At 38.8% G+C, this 12,024-nt stretch overlaps 1 protein-coding gene and 1 long non-coding RNA gene across 3 annotated transcripts; one reads left to right on the forward strand and one right to left on the reverse strand.

Annotated features, from left to right (window-relative positions):
* Nucleotides 1–7,651: 7,651 nt before the first annotated feature.
* On the reverse strand, nucleotides 7,652–8,249 carry LOC120321547. Of its 2 annotated transcripts, XR_005561208.1 has the most exons (3): nucleotides 8,205–8,249; nucleotides 7,930–8,053; nucleotides 7,652–7,850 (listed from the first exon to the last, which is right to left on the reverse strand). It is a non-coding gene; the product is annotated as an uncharacterized LOC120321547 (long non-coding RNA). The 2 variants fall into 2 exon arrangements; XR_005561207.1 differs by having other exon boundaries at nucleotides 7,930–8,241.
* Nucleotides 8,250–8,376: 127 nt separating this feature from the next.
* Nucleotides 8,377–9,413, forward strand: LOC26536043. The gene is made up of 2 exons (XM_015194737.3): nucleotides 8,377–8,613; nucleotides 9,050–9,413. Exons 1-2 carry the CDS (start codon nucleotides 8,507–8,509, stop codon nucleotides 9,279–9,281), a joined length of 339 nt encoding a protein of 112 aa, XP_015050223.1. The 5' UTR covers nucleotides 8,377–8,506; the 3' UTR covers nucleotides 9,282–9,413.
* Nucleotides 9,414–12,024: the final 2,611 nt, after the last annotated feature.

Consider the following 12,024-nt stretch of genomic DNA (forward strand, 5'->3'; position numbering starts at 1 on the left):
CCTGGAACCAGGAGCTTCAGTCCAGTCCTGTCCTGTCCTGTCCTATCCGTAATGCTAGTTGGCCATTTGGCTGTTTGGCCATTTGGCCATTTGGCCGTTTGGCTGTCAGGCAGCTGAATAATTTAGCCGCGATAATAAGCGGCTGTAGTGCAGTGTCCACTCGTCCGCTGGCCAGGATCGCATTTGGCCATAGGAAAGTCGCTCTTGGCAGGGAGGAAAAAAAAGCGAAAAACAATTTATCGAGTCGTGCGTCCTGTTGCGTGCCATGCAATTTAATTGCGGTTTTCGGGGGCGTGGCAGGGACGCCTACCGCCTACCGCCTACCGCCAACCGCCCATCCCATCGCATCGCATCGCATTGCCTTTGCGTGCATTTTAATGCACTTTATCATTCGCCTCTGGCCCCGTGTTTTATTATTTATATTTACTATAATTTTCCCGAATGGCCGGCAATAAAAAGGAAACAATATAAGCAGCCATGGCACAGTAGCAAAAAAAAAAAAAGAAATAATAAGGAAAACGGTGAATCGGGGTAAATAGAAGAGCAATAATTATAATTAAATACATTTTTACGTGCCATTTTGCCGTTCGCAGGTTTTTCCTTATGCAAATAAATAATTGCGTACACCTTTCTCCACGCCGAGTTTTAAAACTAAAAGCCCAGCGGAGTGAAATAAAAATGGTACATAAACGGGGTAAAAAAAAGTGCGGAGGCAATTAATAAAACCAGCTACCGGAATGAGAAATAAAAGCCAGAATATCTATGAATAAATCAGATGGCTAATGCAATCTTAAATTCGAGCGTGTTTATTACTATTCCGTCGCTGGATTTTTAAACGAGATTTATTTGAATACAGCAGTGCATATAGTTTTAGCTTAATTGCAGTAATTATCTGTTATTATACTGTAGTAACAATTAAATAATTCACATTTATTGATTTTCATAAAATTAGAAATAAAATCTTAATGCCATAAAGAACTCACTTAAAATATATATTAATTAGCATCTTTACCTATTACTATGATATATTGCTATAATATTAATATTATTATTAATAAAGCACAGTAAATTTAAAAAAATATACAAATTTTTCCAACTAACAACGCTATTATTTTTGTGGAAAACCTCAAAACATGAAAGTTTCCGGAACACTTAAGACCATATTTGGGAAACAATTTTGTGCTGACACATTTGATATGAAATTTGATTAATTTCGTCACCTGATGGCACTTGCTGATAAGCCATTCAAATTAAAATGATTGACACTGAAATTGCCTTAATGAATCATTAAATACAAATTACACATAATCGGTGACATTCTCCCCATCTTATTCCTTCATTTCCCGGTGCGAGTTTTCTTCTTCTTTTCTTTAATGGGTGAGTGAGTATATTTTGTTTTCCTCATGCAGGAAAACGTTCAGTCATTCTGCCCCCCTCAAAGTTTTTTCGCTTCGTGTTATTTTATTTAGGTTTTCTTTCATTCATTTTTTTTTTGGTTTTTATTTGATGAACAAAATTGCGTGCCGATGCAAGAAGGCAAAACACGCATAATGGATAAATGCGAACGGCAACGGCAACGGCAAAATGAACAAGGAATAAATTCTAATTGCATGCTTTTGGCATAAAATCAAAATTCGTTATAATAATGCGAAAAAAACAAAAGGGCAAAAAATTGCTTGCCAAATATGCCCAGAATGAAGTCAAACAAAAACCTAAAACAAAAACTTTTCAGATATTTATTGGTTCTCTTAGCCGAAGCATTACTGCACTTGGGTTCCTGAAAAAAACATTTTACTTCGCACTTACAAGATTGGCAAAAGAAACTAGTTTTGCTTGTTAGAGTACAAAAATAGTTATAGTTTTATGTAATAACATTTTTTTTATAATCAATACATTTTAACTGTATTCATACGATATATTTTGGAGTTACTTTGTGTTGCCATTAGCTTCTAAGCTTTAACTTTAAGCAACAGTATATGTATTATTCCTACATTATTACTACCTAATTAACTTTAATTACAAAGCAGAGGAATAATCAGCTTAACACAGGCTAAGATTATGAGCCCATCTATTTGCAAAAATAAGGTATATATAGAAAAAGATTATATATAAATATATACTACCTTTTATTGAGGAAAATAAGTGTAGTTTCAATATTTTAAAATATTTTACTATCTTAATTATTTAAACCCGACTAATGTCTTGGTATTCGGTTATCCCTTTCTCAAAGGGTAGGGTATTCTGAAAAAATCAGTTTTAATAAACGTGTCAGGCAACAAAAAGAGGCAACGGTAGCAGCTATATATACACTATATATGTATAAATATATATGTTTATATGTATGCATACCCATGTGTGTGCGTGCATGCAACGCATTAATTATGAATTTAATTCACCCAGGCCTTTGGCTGTGTGTGGCAAGGGGGGCGAGGTGGGCGATGGGGGCAAGGAGGTGGGGGTGGGGGACACGCAGGCAAGTGGCAAAGTCAACAAATGTGCAACGGACACAATTTTCTCAATGCACAAACACGAGGCCAGCCCGCGGCCAAATGGCCTGGCCCCTTTCCCATATTTTAACCCCTTCTCGGCCCCTTAACCCTCTCGGTTGCCCACAAATTGCGGCAATGTCTTCGGTGCCTTTGCCACTTTTTCGTAATTTTTCATTGGAAATATCGCGCTACGCAGTTGATTGCAGCATTTAATTAAAGCAACAGCAACAGAAGGAGCAGCAGCCGCAGCAGCAGCAACAATTTAAGAGGGACACCACCGAAAATTAACACACAAGCAGAAATATGTTTAATGTATATCTTAAGATTAACATTTACTCACTGAGTGCGAGGTTTTTTTTAAATTACAAGGTAAATTATAAAATGTATATAACAAGGTAATCAAAGGGGAAGTACTTGCAAATATTCGCTTTTCGAATTTTAATTTTTAATAGATTATTTTTATAGAACCACAAATGTGTTTTTGTCAATTAAAATATTTTATAATTTCTATAGTTTCATAGTTTAAGACTATTCAGTTAAATGGTGTACCTTACATAAAATATAGATGCCATTTTTTGCAGTGCACCTCCAAGAACCGCATCAACAATTGCAATTATAACAACAACAGCCAAAATCAGAGAAGGAAAAAATAAAATAAAATCAAAGCGAAAAGCAGCAGCAGCAACATCCTGAGGCAACAACAAAGCATAACAACATGTTGCCGAGATATTTATGCGCAACACTTGACAGATTTATTTATGTGAGGTTATGCTGGTGTGCTGATTCCACTCGGCCGCTGATATATATGTATATGTATACGTATATGTATATGTATTTGTATTTGTATATGTATATGTATATGTATATATATATATGTATATGTATCTGTATCTGTATCTGTTTGCCTTCCATGCTCAATCATTCTGGAAATCGGACTGGAAGGAGGAGGATGTCGAGGCGTAGATGCATCAAAGAGATAACTAAAAATTTTCGGTTTTAATTTCTACGCTCATATATCAAATTTGCCAGCTACATACATATAGATTTGCTTCTGTGAAACTAATGAACACACTCTTTCATTTATATTTGAAAATATCAATCATTTTTTGGGCAGCGATGTGTGCACATACAGGATTCATATTCATCTGTATCGCTGTACTTTAGTTGTACAATTTTTTAACAACTGATAAATGTGTTTTCTGGGCTTGCAAACAAATAAATTATGATAAAAGTTATCGTTAAAATATCAATTCATAGTTGCACTTAAGTCAATGCTGCCCAAATGTTTATCCAATGCTACTTTTTGAAATTTACCCCGTCAAATCTATGGACCTATTGCATGTTCTATAAATTCCCGAAGGTTTGCTTGTCCAAGCATCACATGTCGAAAAGATTAGCCCCATTTTCCATATTTCTAGCACTCGATGCGTTGGATAAATCCAACGTCGATGGGGCTGGTGCATTGCGGGGGCACGGGGCCATAAATCAATTTACATTTTCTGGGACTCTTCCTCTTTTTTGGCAAGTTAAATTTTAATTAAAATAGAATGGAATGGATTCGAAACTAATCGAATCGAATGGCATGGCATCGCATCGCATCGCATGGAATGGAATGAAATGGAAGCGACCGCAGCCGAAATGTGCCCCAGTTCGATGCGTGGATAGCGACAATTTCCCAGAGACTTTTCAGTTTCGAAAATAGCTGAAATATCTGCTCTAGTCCGTGCATCGCCCGTCCGATTCGGATACAACATAATTATATTGGAAGCTGGCCCATAAATCAAAGGCATAGTGTCGGCACAGCCACTGCAACTGCAACTCGGTTGAAGGAATGGAGCTGCGAATGGGTATGGCCATCGAATGGCACACTGAAAGAATATGTGTGTACTGTTTTGCAAATAGTCATATGTGTGCTTGTCGGTTAATTAATTCCATCCTTTTTGGTGCTGAATATGTGGGCAGTACTTGAAAAACATAATAATCAGATATTCCACTCATGTAAATAAAAAACACATTTTTAAATAAGAAACTCTGAACTTTCCAATATTATTACTAAATAAAAAGATCCACAAATAATCCCTCATACTTTCTTTAATTTTCTTTTGACATTTTACCTCTTTGTTAATATTTCTTTATGTGTATATTTCGTGGTAACGAAAAGGGAAATGTTTGTGTGGGCGTTGCGGCCGAAGAAAGAACCTCTCCACCATTTGGCAGCATGTGGCAAGTACGCGAACGCAAACGCAAACGCTTCACTGCAACTTGTAGCTGCAGATGAAACTGAAGATGATTTATGCTGCATTTGTCTGTCTGTCTGCAGCATGTGCTGCATTCACCCAAATTCATTTTAACCAAGCCCAATAAATTGAAACAATATTTATTTTCGACTCGCTGCCAACATATTTATTACCGCCGGATAATAAAAACGCAAGGCATTCACTAATGAATTAAAATTGAGCCAACAAGTTGAGGAGTGAAATGTATTGAATCAAGTTCTGCTTTTACAATCAAAAGTGGAATATTTTCAGTTCAAAATGGCTTTGCATGCTAGATATATTTTCTAATTCCTTTAATGTTAAATGATTTTATCATGTATTTTTATAACAAAGTTCCAACTTGTTTATGCTAAAAGAATATAAAATATTTGCTATAAAATGACTGGCAAAACTCATGGAGGGCATGCATAGAACACAAATTTAATAAAAATATAGTTCATTTATTCGGACTTCCATTTGGTTTCTTATCTGCCGAACGACCTCCAATAAAGTTCGCATTTGATGGCACACAAATCAAATGTTTTTCAAATGAAAACTACGTACACATAGTGAGTCGTATGGGGCACAAAGCCAGTCGTTGTCTTGAGTTTGTTAAATGATCTGTGGACGGTGGCCCCAAAGATTTCGAGTACAAATTGGATGCAGAGGGGAAGGGGGAATGGGGCTGGAGGATGGGGTCAGCGAAGGTCAGCGGTGTCGTAAACCGAAATTTGTTATTTATACACGAGCGTTGACACAGAAATCGGGCAAGTGCCATAAATTATCGCATAATATTAACATACAGCCACGTAACGAGTGCCACATCTCGTGCACTTTATGTTCTGGTATTGGATTACATAACGCCGACCCGGTTGAGTTATGATTGCAGCGATACGAGGCCGAAAATTCCTTCCCATATAGAACCATAGGGCCATGGAGTCGTAATATTTCATATTTTATTGGGATGAAATATTGTTGCATCATCAGCGCCGGGGGAAGTCTGTCAGAAGCTAGAGACCACAACCATTTCCCGATGAGTTATGCTCCTTGAGATGCCTTTTTTTCTGGGTTCCACCATATGCTCATTGACCAACAATTTATTCAGCGATAAGAAACTATGGTTGCTCATTTGCATTTTGCTGATGGCATCTGGTTAACAAATTCCGAGTTTACTTATCAAGAACCTAAGGAGTGAAATTTTATCGTTTGAAATGAACTTGGGTGAAAAAGTGACTTTAAGATATCAAATGACCACCAAAAATAGATTATTCATGGCAGAATATATATTACAGCTTTAATAGGCAATAATTAAATATGGTTTAATGTCTTAAAATCCCCTATTTTCTCTTTTTAAACAACTTTCTTAAGTTGAAACTACCTGAAATGTCAATATTTGACAACGTGCCTGTACATCAGTCTCTGTAATTTGGACTCCCTAATATATTCCACTGCATCTCTCACCACCAAAATAAGAAAAGCGGCATTTTCCGTGGCCATAAACAGCTATCAAAGAAACACATCCATCGTTACGGACATTAATGTCGCTAAGAACATACTGTAATCAATGAAAACCAGATTAAAGTTATTGCCATGACCGATTCTCAAGGCAAATGCTCACCGGGATAACAAAAAAAAAAAGGAAACTATGAAAGCAGGACTTGCAGAGCTTTTGTTTGGATACCAGGGCGGGGATTACGGATTACAGCCGGTTGCCATGGTCATAAACATTTTTATTACGCCAGTATATGCCCATTCAAATCTGAGCGGGATTGATCCGTGCGATTCTCACGTTGTAAAAAAATATAAGCGAAGAACTTTGTTCTTTTGAAACCGCCCCGACTTTTCCACCAAACTTACAGCTGCGCTGGCCAGAGAAACCGATTCCCGGTGGCATGTGGTGTAAATTTCACAAAGCCGGAAATAAATCTTAGTTATGCCTCGGCCGAAATCCCTCAACAATGGAACTCAGAAACTCAAAAACTATAAATTGCGTCATAATTTTGCGCTGGCAAACAACAAAAGGGGGAAAACGGCGCTGGAAAATTGTGAAAATCTTTTTTGGGGGTTCAGTTCAGGTTGTGAAAGAACGTGAACCAACCGATCATCAGGGTGCAGCAAGAAGCTTGTTATTATTGCCAGGACACACCCATTTAACCCAAATGCATTCCCATACATGGCCATACATTTACTCGCAACCCTCGAGAAGCGCGACTTTTATCATGCAAATGATAGTGCCTTTCGCCGATCTTCCTTGAGATGCTTGGCCTGGGAAAGGGCTTTATTAAATATCTATAAATCAGCGAGCGAAAATTGTATTGTTACGCAAATTTTGGCTTTCACCTCCTTTAGAATTCACGCATTGACAAAAGGAAATTGTAAACTTGTTGCCTTTTGTTAGGCAGCCCAAAAAAAGAAAATAAAAAAAGAAGTCCCCCAGAAATTGCAATCTATCAATAAAGTTGTCGGGTAGGTTCTTGACAATGGGTGCACGGGAAAACAACAAACAAACAGAGCTCGCTTGACAACGCGAATTTTCCAGGGGTTTCCACTCAACTTTTCCTCACAACTCTCGTTGGCCATTGTCTGCGCTGTGGTTTCCAGTTTTCCTCGTCGCTCTCACATTACAGATCCGGGAATTATGCCCCTTCCCTCGAGATATTTTTTATTTTATTTTATTTTCGGGATCCTCCTTTTAAGGGTATGGATTCAGCGTTCGGATCCCCCTGCAGTTATTAATTACGCATCAAAAGATACCGATCTGCAATTTGTATCTGAAGAGGCCTCCCAGTCCAGCTGTGATTTGTTGCCCTGCCTTTAATGGCTTCTATCTTCGATCTTGCCCCGATGCAGATCCATTTGCATATTATGAAATTATGTAAATGGCCCCCCAAAAAAACAATAAAAACAGTAGTCGCCTTCGCCGCCCAAATTATATGAGAATTAATTATGGCAATTAGATCTTATCCGTTGCGGTGGGTCCTCTGCAGTTCAGTTGGCGGTGGATTATACAAAATTTTAATTAAAAATTAGTTGGCATTTCATTTTACGCTCATCAATTAGTTGCCGGCCATCGGCTAATGATCTTTGTGGCGTCTGTGGGGAAAAACTACAAAGGAGCGGATATGAAAATATGAAAATATGAAAAAGGGGAAATCAATTGGAACTGGTCATGGAATCCATATCACCTTGGGGTTTCGGCGTTCTGAATGTTATATATACCATTTGAAACAGCACCTTTTCGAGTTCCATTTTAATATGCCAGTTCCCAGGTATCTATGCCTATTTAATAACATATTTCTCATGGAGCCACTATGATATCCGAAACCAATTTATTTGTAAATGAAGGGAAATGAGGGAAAGATTTAATTGGACCGCGAATAGATTCCAAGCGTTAAAAAGAAATGAACAGATAGTTATCATTTGTAAAATACTACTTTCAGTGGGATAGCAAAATAGTTACACCATCGAGAACTTTCCGGAATAATTACTGTGCAATGCAATGCTGCAGCATACGACTAACCAGATAGGTAGTATTATTAATCCAGATCATGGCAAATTAAATTAAGTTCCACTCGTAATCCCGCATTATTTAATTAAACCATATCATAGACGTTAACAAAGTCAATTGTTCTTTCGGTTTTTCCGGGGGCATTCGGTAAAGTCCCAACTAGAAAGATTCAAGTGGTGATCATACCGGCAGTTGAGCATTTTTGGAATGCTGCGGAAAACAAAAGGCGTAGCCAGAAGGGAAAAACGCCAAGAATGAATCTCATTTCCCGTGGCATCGGCGGTCTGGGAAGTGGCCAACTTGGAGACTCCAACTTGGCTAAATGGGAACTTCGCACCGTGCCACTTACAGAAAATATGTGGTAATTATGCTGCCAGTTACAGACAAACAAACAGAACCGCCAGACTCGTGGAGTCGGAGGCCGGTGGACAGAACACAATGTTGTAAATTGTGCAGTTGTCGAGTGGATTCTATTAATTGTTCGGTTAAACGTGAATTTTCACCGGAACCGCTGGCAAGTTTTTCATACGCTGGACAGGGAAAGGGATTGCGGCCATGTCGGAACTGTGGCTTTTCTATGGCACTATGTGGTACCCTCGAAAAACAAACATTGTCATACCCTCGAAAATAAACTAAAGACCATTCTTGAGAAAGCAGCCCTGTAACAGCTCCATTTTTCAGTCTCCAGCTTTTGTTTTAAAATGTTTATTAATTCATTTTATTATCAGCACATAAGCATATTTTCATTATTAAGAGGTATGCGCCTAATTCATACTAATTCCATGAACTTTTTCCAGCTTGTTTTTGATCTTTGTTGTGGCGTTTTGTTATGAAATGAGTGAGAGGCAGCGAAGTGTACCGAACCGCACCGCACCGGCAAGAACTCAGCTGCTCGAACCACATACCAAGATGCCCCATCCCTCACCCGACTCCCTTAGTCGCGGTTACCTTCTTCCCGATCCCCGTTGGCACTCCGCTCCTGCAGTCCAGTGTCCAACTCCAGCTCCATTTCGACACGGCAGAAAATAATAACTCCTTAGATACAAAAGGATCTTCTACCTACAGATGGTTTATTTTGAGATTTTGTTATAATTTTCAAGTTACTGTAAGAGGATGAACTGAGTTTTCAAACTGAATAGGTATCTAAAGCGTTTCTCTCAATTTTGTTGAAACTGTAATTATTTTCTCTCAGTGCAGGCTCTCAGCTGTTGTCGTTGTCGGTGTCAGTCGGTCGCCTGTTCGCTCGGCTGGCTGGTTACTACGAGTATAAAGTCTGTCGATCGGCGGTTGTCGTTGTGTTGCGGGTTTCCGGTATTATGCCCATTTACAAAGGCTGCGAGAAAGGCAGCTACAACTTGAGAAGTTCTAAGGTTACAAAAAACCGACAGCAGCAAGAAAGCAAACAATAATGACAGCGACAGCAAAACGCTGATGGGACAATGACAATGCACACTGGGCCAAAAGCCCAGGAGAATGGCTTCAACTTGTTGGTCGCAAAGAGCTGAGGATCGCCATAGGCTATTGTAGTTGAAAAGAAATATTAATGAGCTCAAAAACCTAACTATCTACTGGTCTTATACATATACTCTTAATAAATAATTATTATGGAATGAATTAATACAAGAAAAGCTTTTTACTTTACAACTCAATGTGGAATATTACGTAGTATTCCCTTGATGAAATCAAATGTCTTCAATTTAAGCAGAAACTCTATTTATATACATTTTTAAAAGGCAGCATTGTTTGTGCCGCAGACTGTGAGGCGGTCTCTTTGAGGCAACTTTGAGCGTACTTCAAGACATATTCCTGCAATCAGCTACTTAATTTACTATCACCTCGATCTGTATAGTTTCACTTGCCGAGATCAGAGTGCGGCTGGATGAAAAACCAAGTAAAGGCGAATAAATAACAAGGGGCCCACCACAGTGACACAGACAGAGATGGAGACACGGACAGAGAAAGAGATAGAGATAGAGACGAAGACACTGACGACACAAGACAACGTCAGGTCAGCTGAGTGAGACAGGCGACCAGCAGCTTTAATTGTGCCAAAACATTCTGAGTACCCGACTACCCGTACTTCTACCTCTACCTTCACTTCTACCTCTACCAGTAGATAGTTCTTTGAGCAACAGCTGATTCCGGTGCGGGGGGGTACTCAGATGGTACTCAGTGGGTACTCGAGGGGAAAAAGGGGCCAAAAGGGGTCTCTGAGGTCGGGGCTCTACTGTCAATGTCATCATCAGGGCCCAAAACCAAAACGAGTATCAAAAGCGGTAGCAGGCAGGCACTCCGGTAGCCGCTGACGTTGGAAAACAGAATGTGCTGGCTCTTGGGTTACTCGGGATCAGTGCTGGCTGACTGGCTACTTTCGAGCTAGAAAACACTGGGAAACTAGTTAATATATTTATAAATATAATAATATTCTCTGCACAATATGAAAAGTAAGTAAGAACTAGTAAGTAACTAATACAATTTACATCATCTTATATTAGAATAAAATGTTATGCTTTCAAATATCTTAACTTTATATATGTAACATATAACAACTTTTTTGAAACTTAAAACTAAAATGATATATACCAAATTACCCAATGTAGTCTAGATTTCTTTGTAGCTTAATTTTAAATGGAATTTTTAACTGGTTCCAACTGGGCAACACTATTTGGGTTACCTTTGATGAAGGTAGGGGAGTACGCACAGAAGTACAACCAACGATGAGGGACGCGGAGGGCAGGAGATGACGCTGTATTCTCGGTCGCTGCTGGTACTTAAGTTTATGATATGAAGTGCCACGTCCCGTGTCCGTCCCTTTGGAGTCCCCTTCCCCCTTCTGCGACTTCGCCCCGCACTGAAAATCAACCTTCGCATTGTTGTGCAACAAAAGCGTTGAGAACTTGTTAAAAAATGAGTGGAATTTCGCGCTGCATTGCACTTGGGGCACCAGCGCCTGCGAAAAGGGTCTTGGTTTATGGTTGTTTATGTGGATGTGACCGAATCATGCGGGCCAGGATGCCAGCTGAGACCCAGCCGAGGATGGGTGCACTGGGGGAAATTGTAGCTTGCTTTATTACTAATCTAGGGCACTGTCTTGGAGACACAGATGACAATTTGCTGGGCACAAAGTGGGAGTAGTTTTACTTTGGTATAGTATAAAATATAAATAATTCATATTTAATGTAGTGATGCTGCTAAGCTTTGATCTTTCTTTCTCTGTATGGCTTTGCACTGGATGTGGTTATTTCCCGATTCCCTGTCTCCGATCTCCTGATCCCTTAAAGCGATCCCCATCTGCAGAAGCCCTTGTCATTGTTGTTGCAGCAGCCTAAGAACCCGAAAAGGGTTGCACCCCAGCCTGATGATACTGCCACAGCCACAACCACGACCACGACCCATATAATAAGCTTGATAAAATCAACGCGCTTGTTCAGGCACAGAAAAGGAATAAAAAATGCAGCCATAAAGAGCAGTAATCTAGAAACAATTACTAGGAACACGGAATACCCATTGGTAATGAGATAAAAAAAGTATTAGGAATAATTATACAATATAAAATAAATTAGGAATACATATAAACTATAAACTATGGAGTATTCAAACAAATTATATTGTAAAATTAATTACTCTGATTTTAATATGTTAAACTGATACGCTTAAATTAATATAAATATACGCGTGACTGAATGCAGATTTCAATGCAGATACAATGCCCAATATTTTGCAGAATTTTGATTCAAAAATGTAACCCGTATTCCTTTGTGCACACCCTTAT

The sequence above is a fragment of the Drosophila yakuba genome, chromosome 3L (genome assembly GCF_016746365.2).
Source record: "Drosophila yakuba strain Tai18E2 chromosome 3L, Prin_Dyak_Tai18E2_2.1, whole genome shotgun sequence".
Classification (NCBI taxonomy): Eukaryota; Metazoa; Arthropoda; class Insecta; order Diptera; family Drosophilidae; genus Drosophila; species Drosophila yakuba.

What these genes read in the sequence shown, in the direction of transcription:
- LOC26536043 (XM_015194737.3), top strand. Translation starts at nt 8,507, where the DNA reads ATGAATCTCATTTCCCGTGGCATCGGCGGTCTGGGAAGTGGCCAACTT. An exon ending in CCACTTACAGAAAATATGTG is followed by an intron (nt 8,614 to 9,049) that starts GTAATTATGCTG and finishes AACTTTTTCCAG; the next exon opens with CTTGTTTTTGATCTTTGTTG.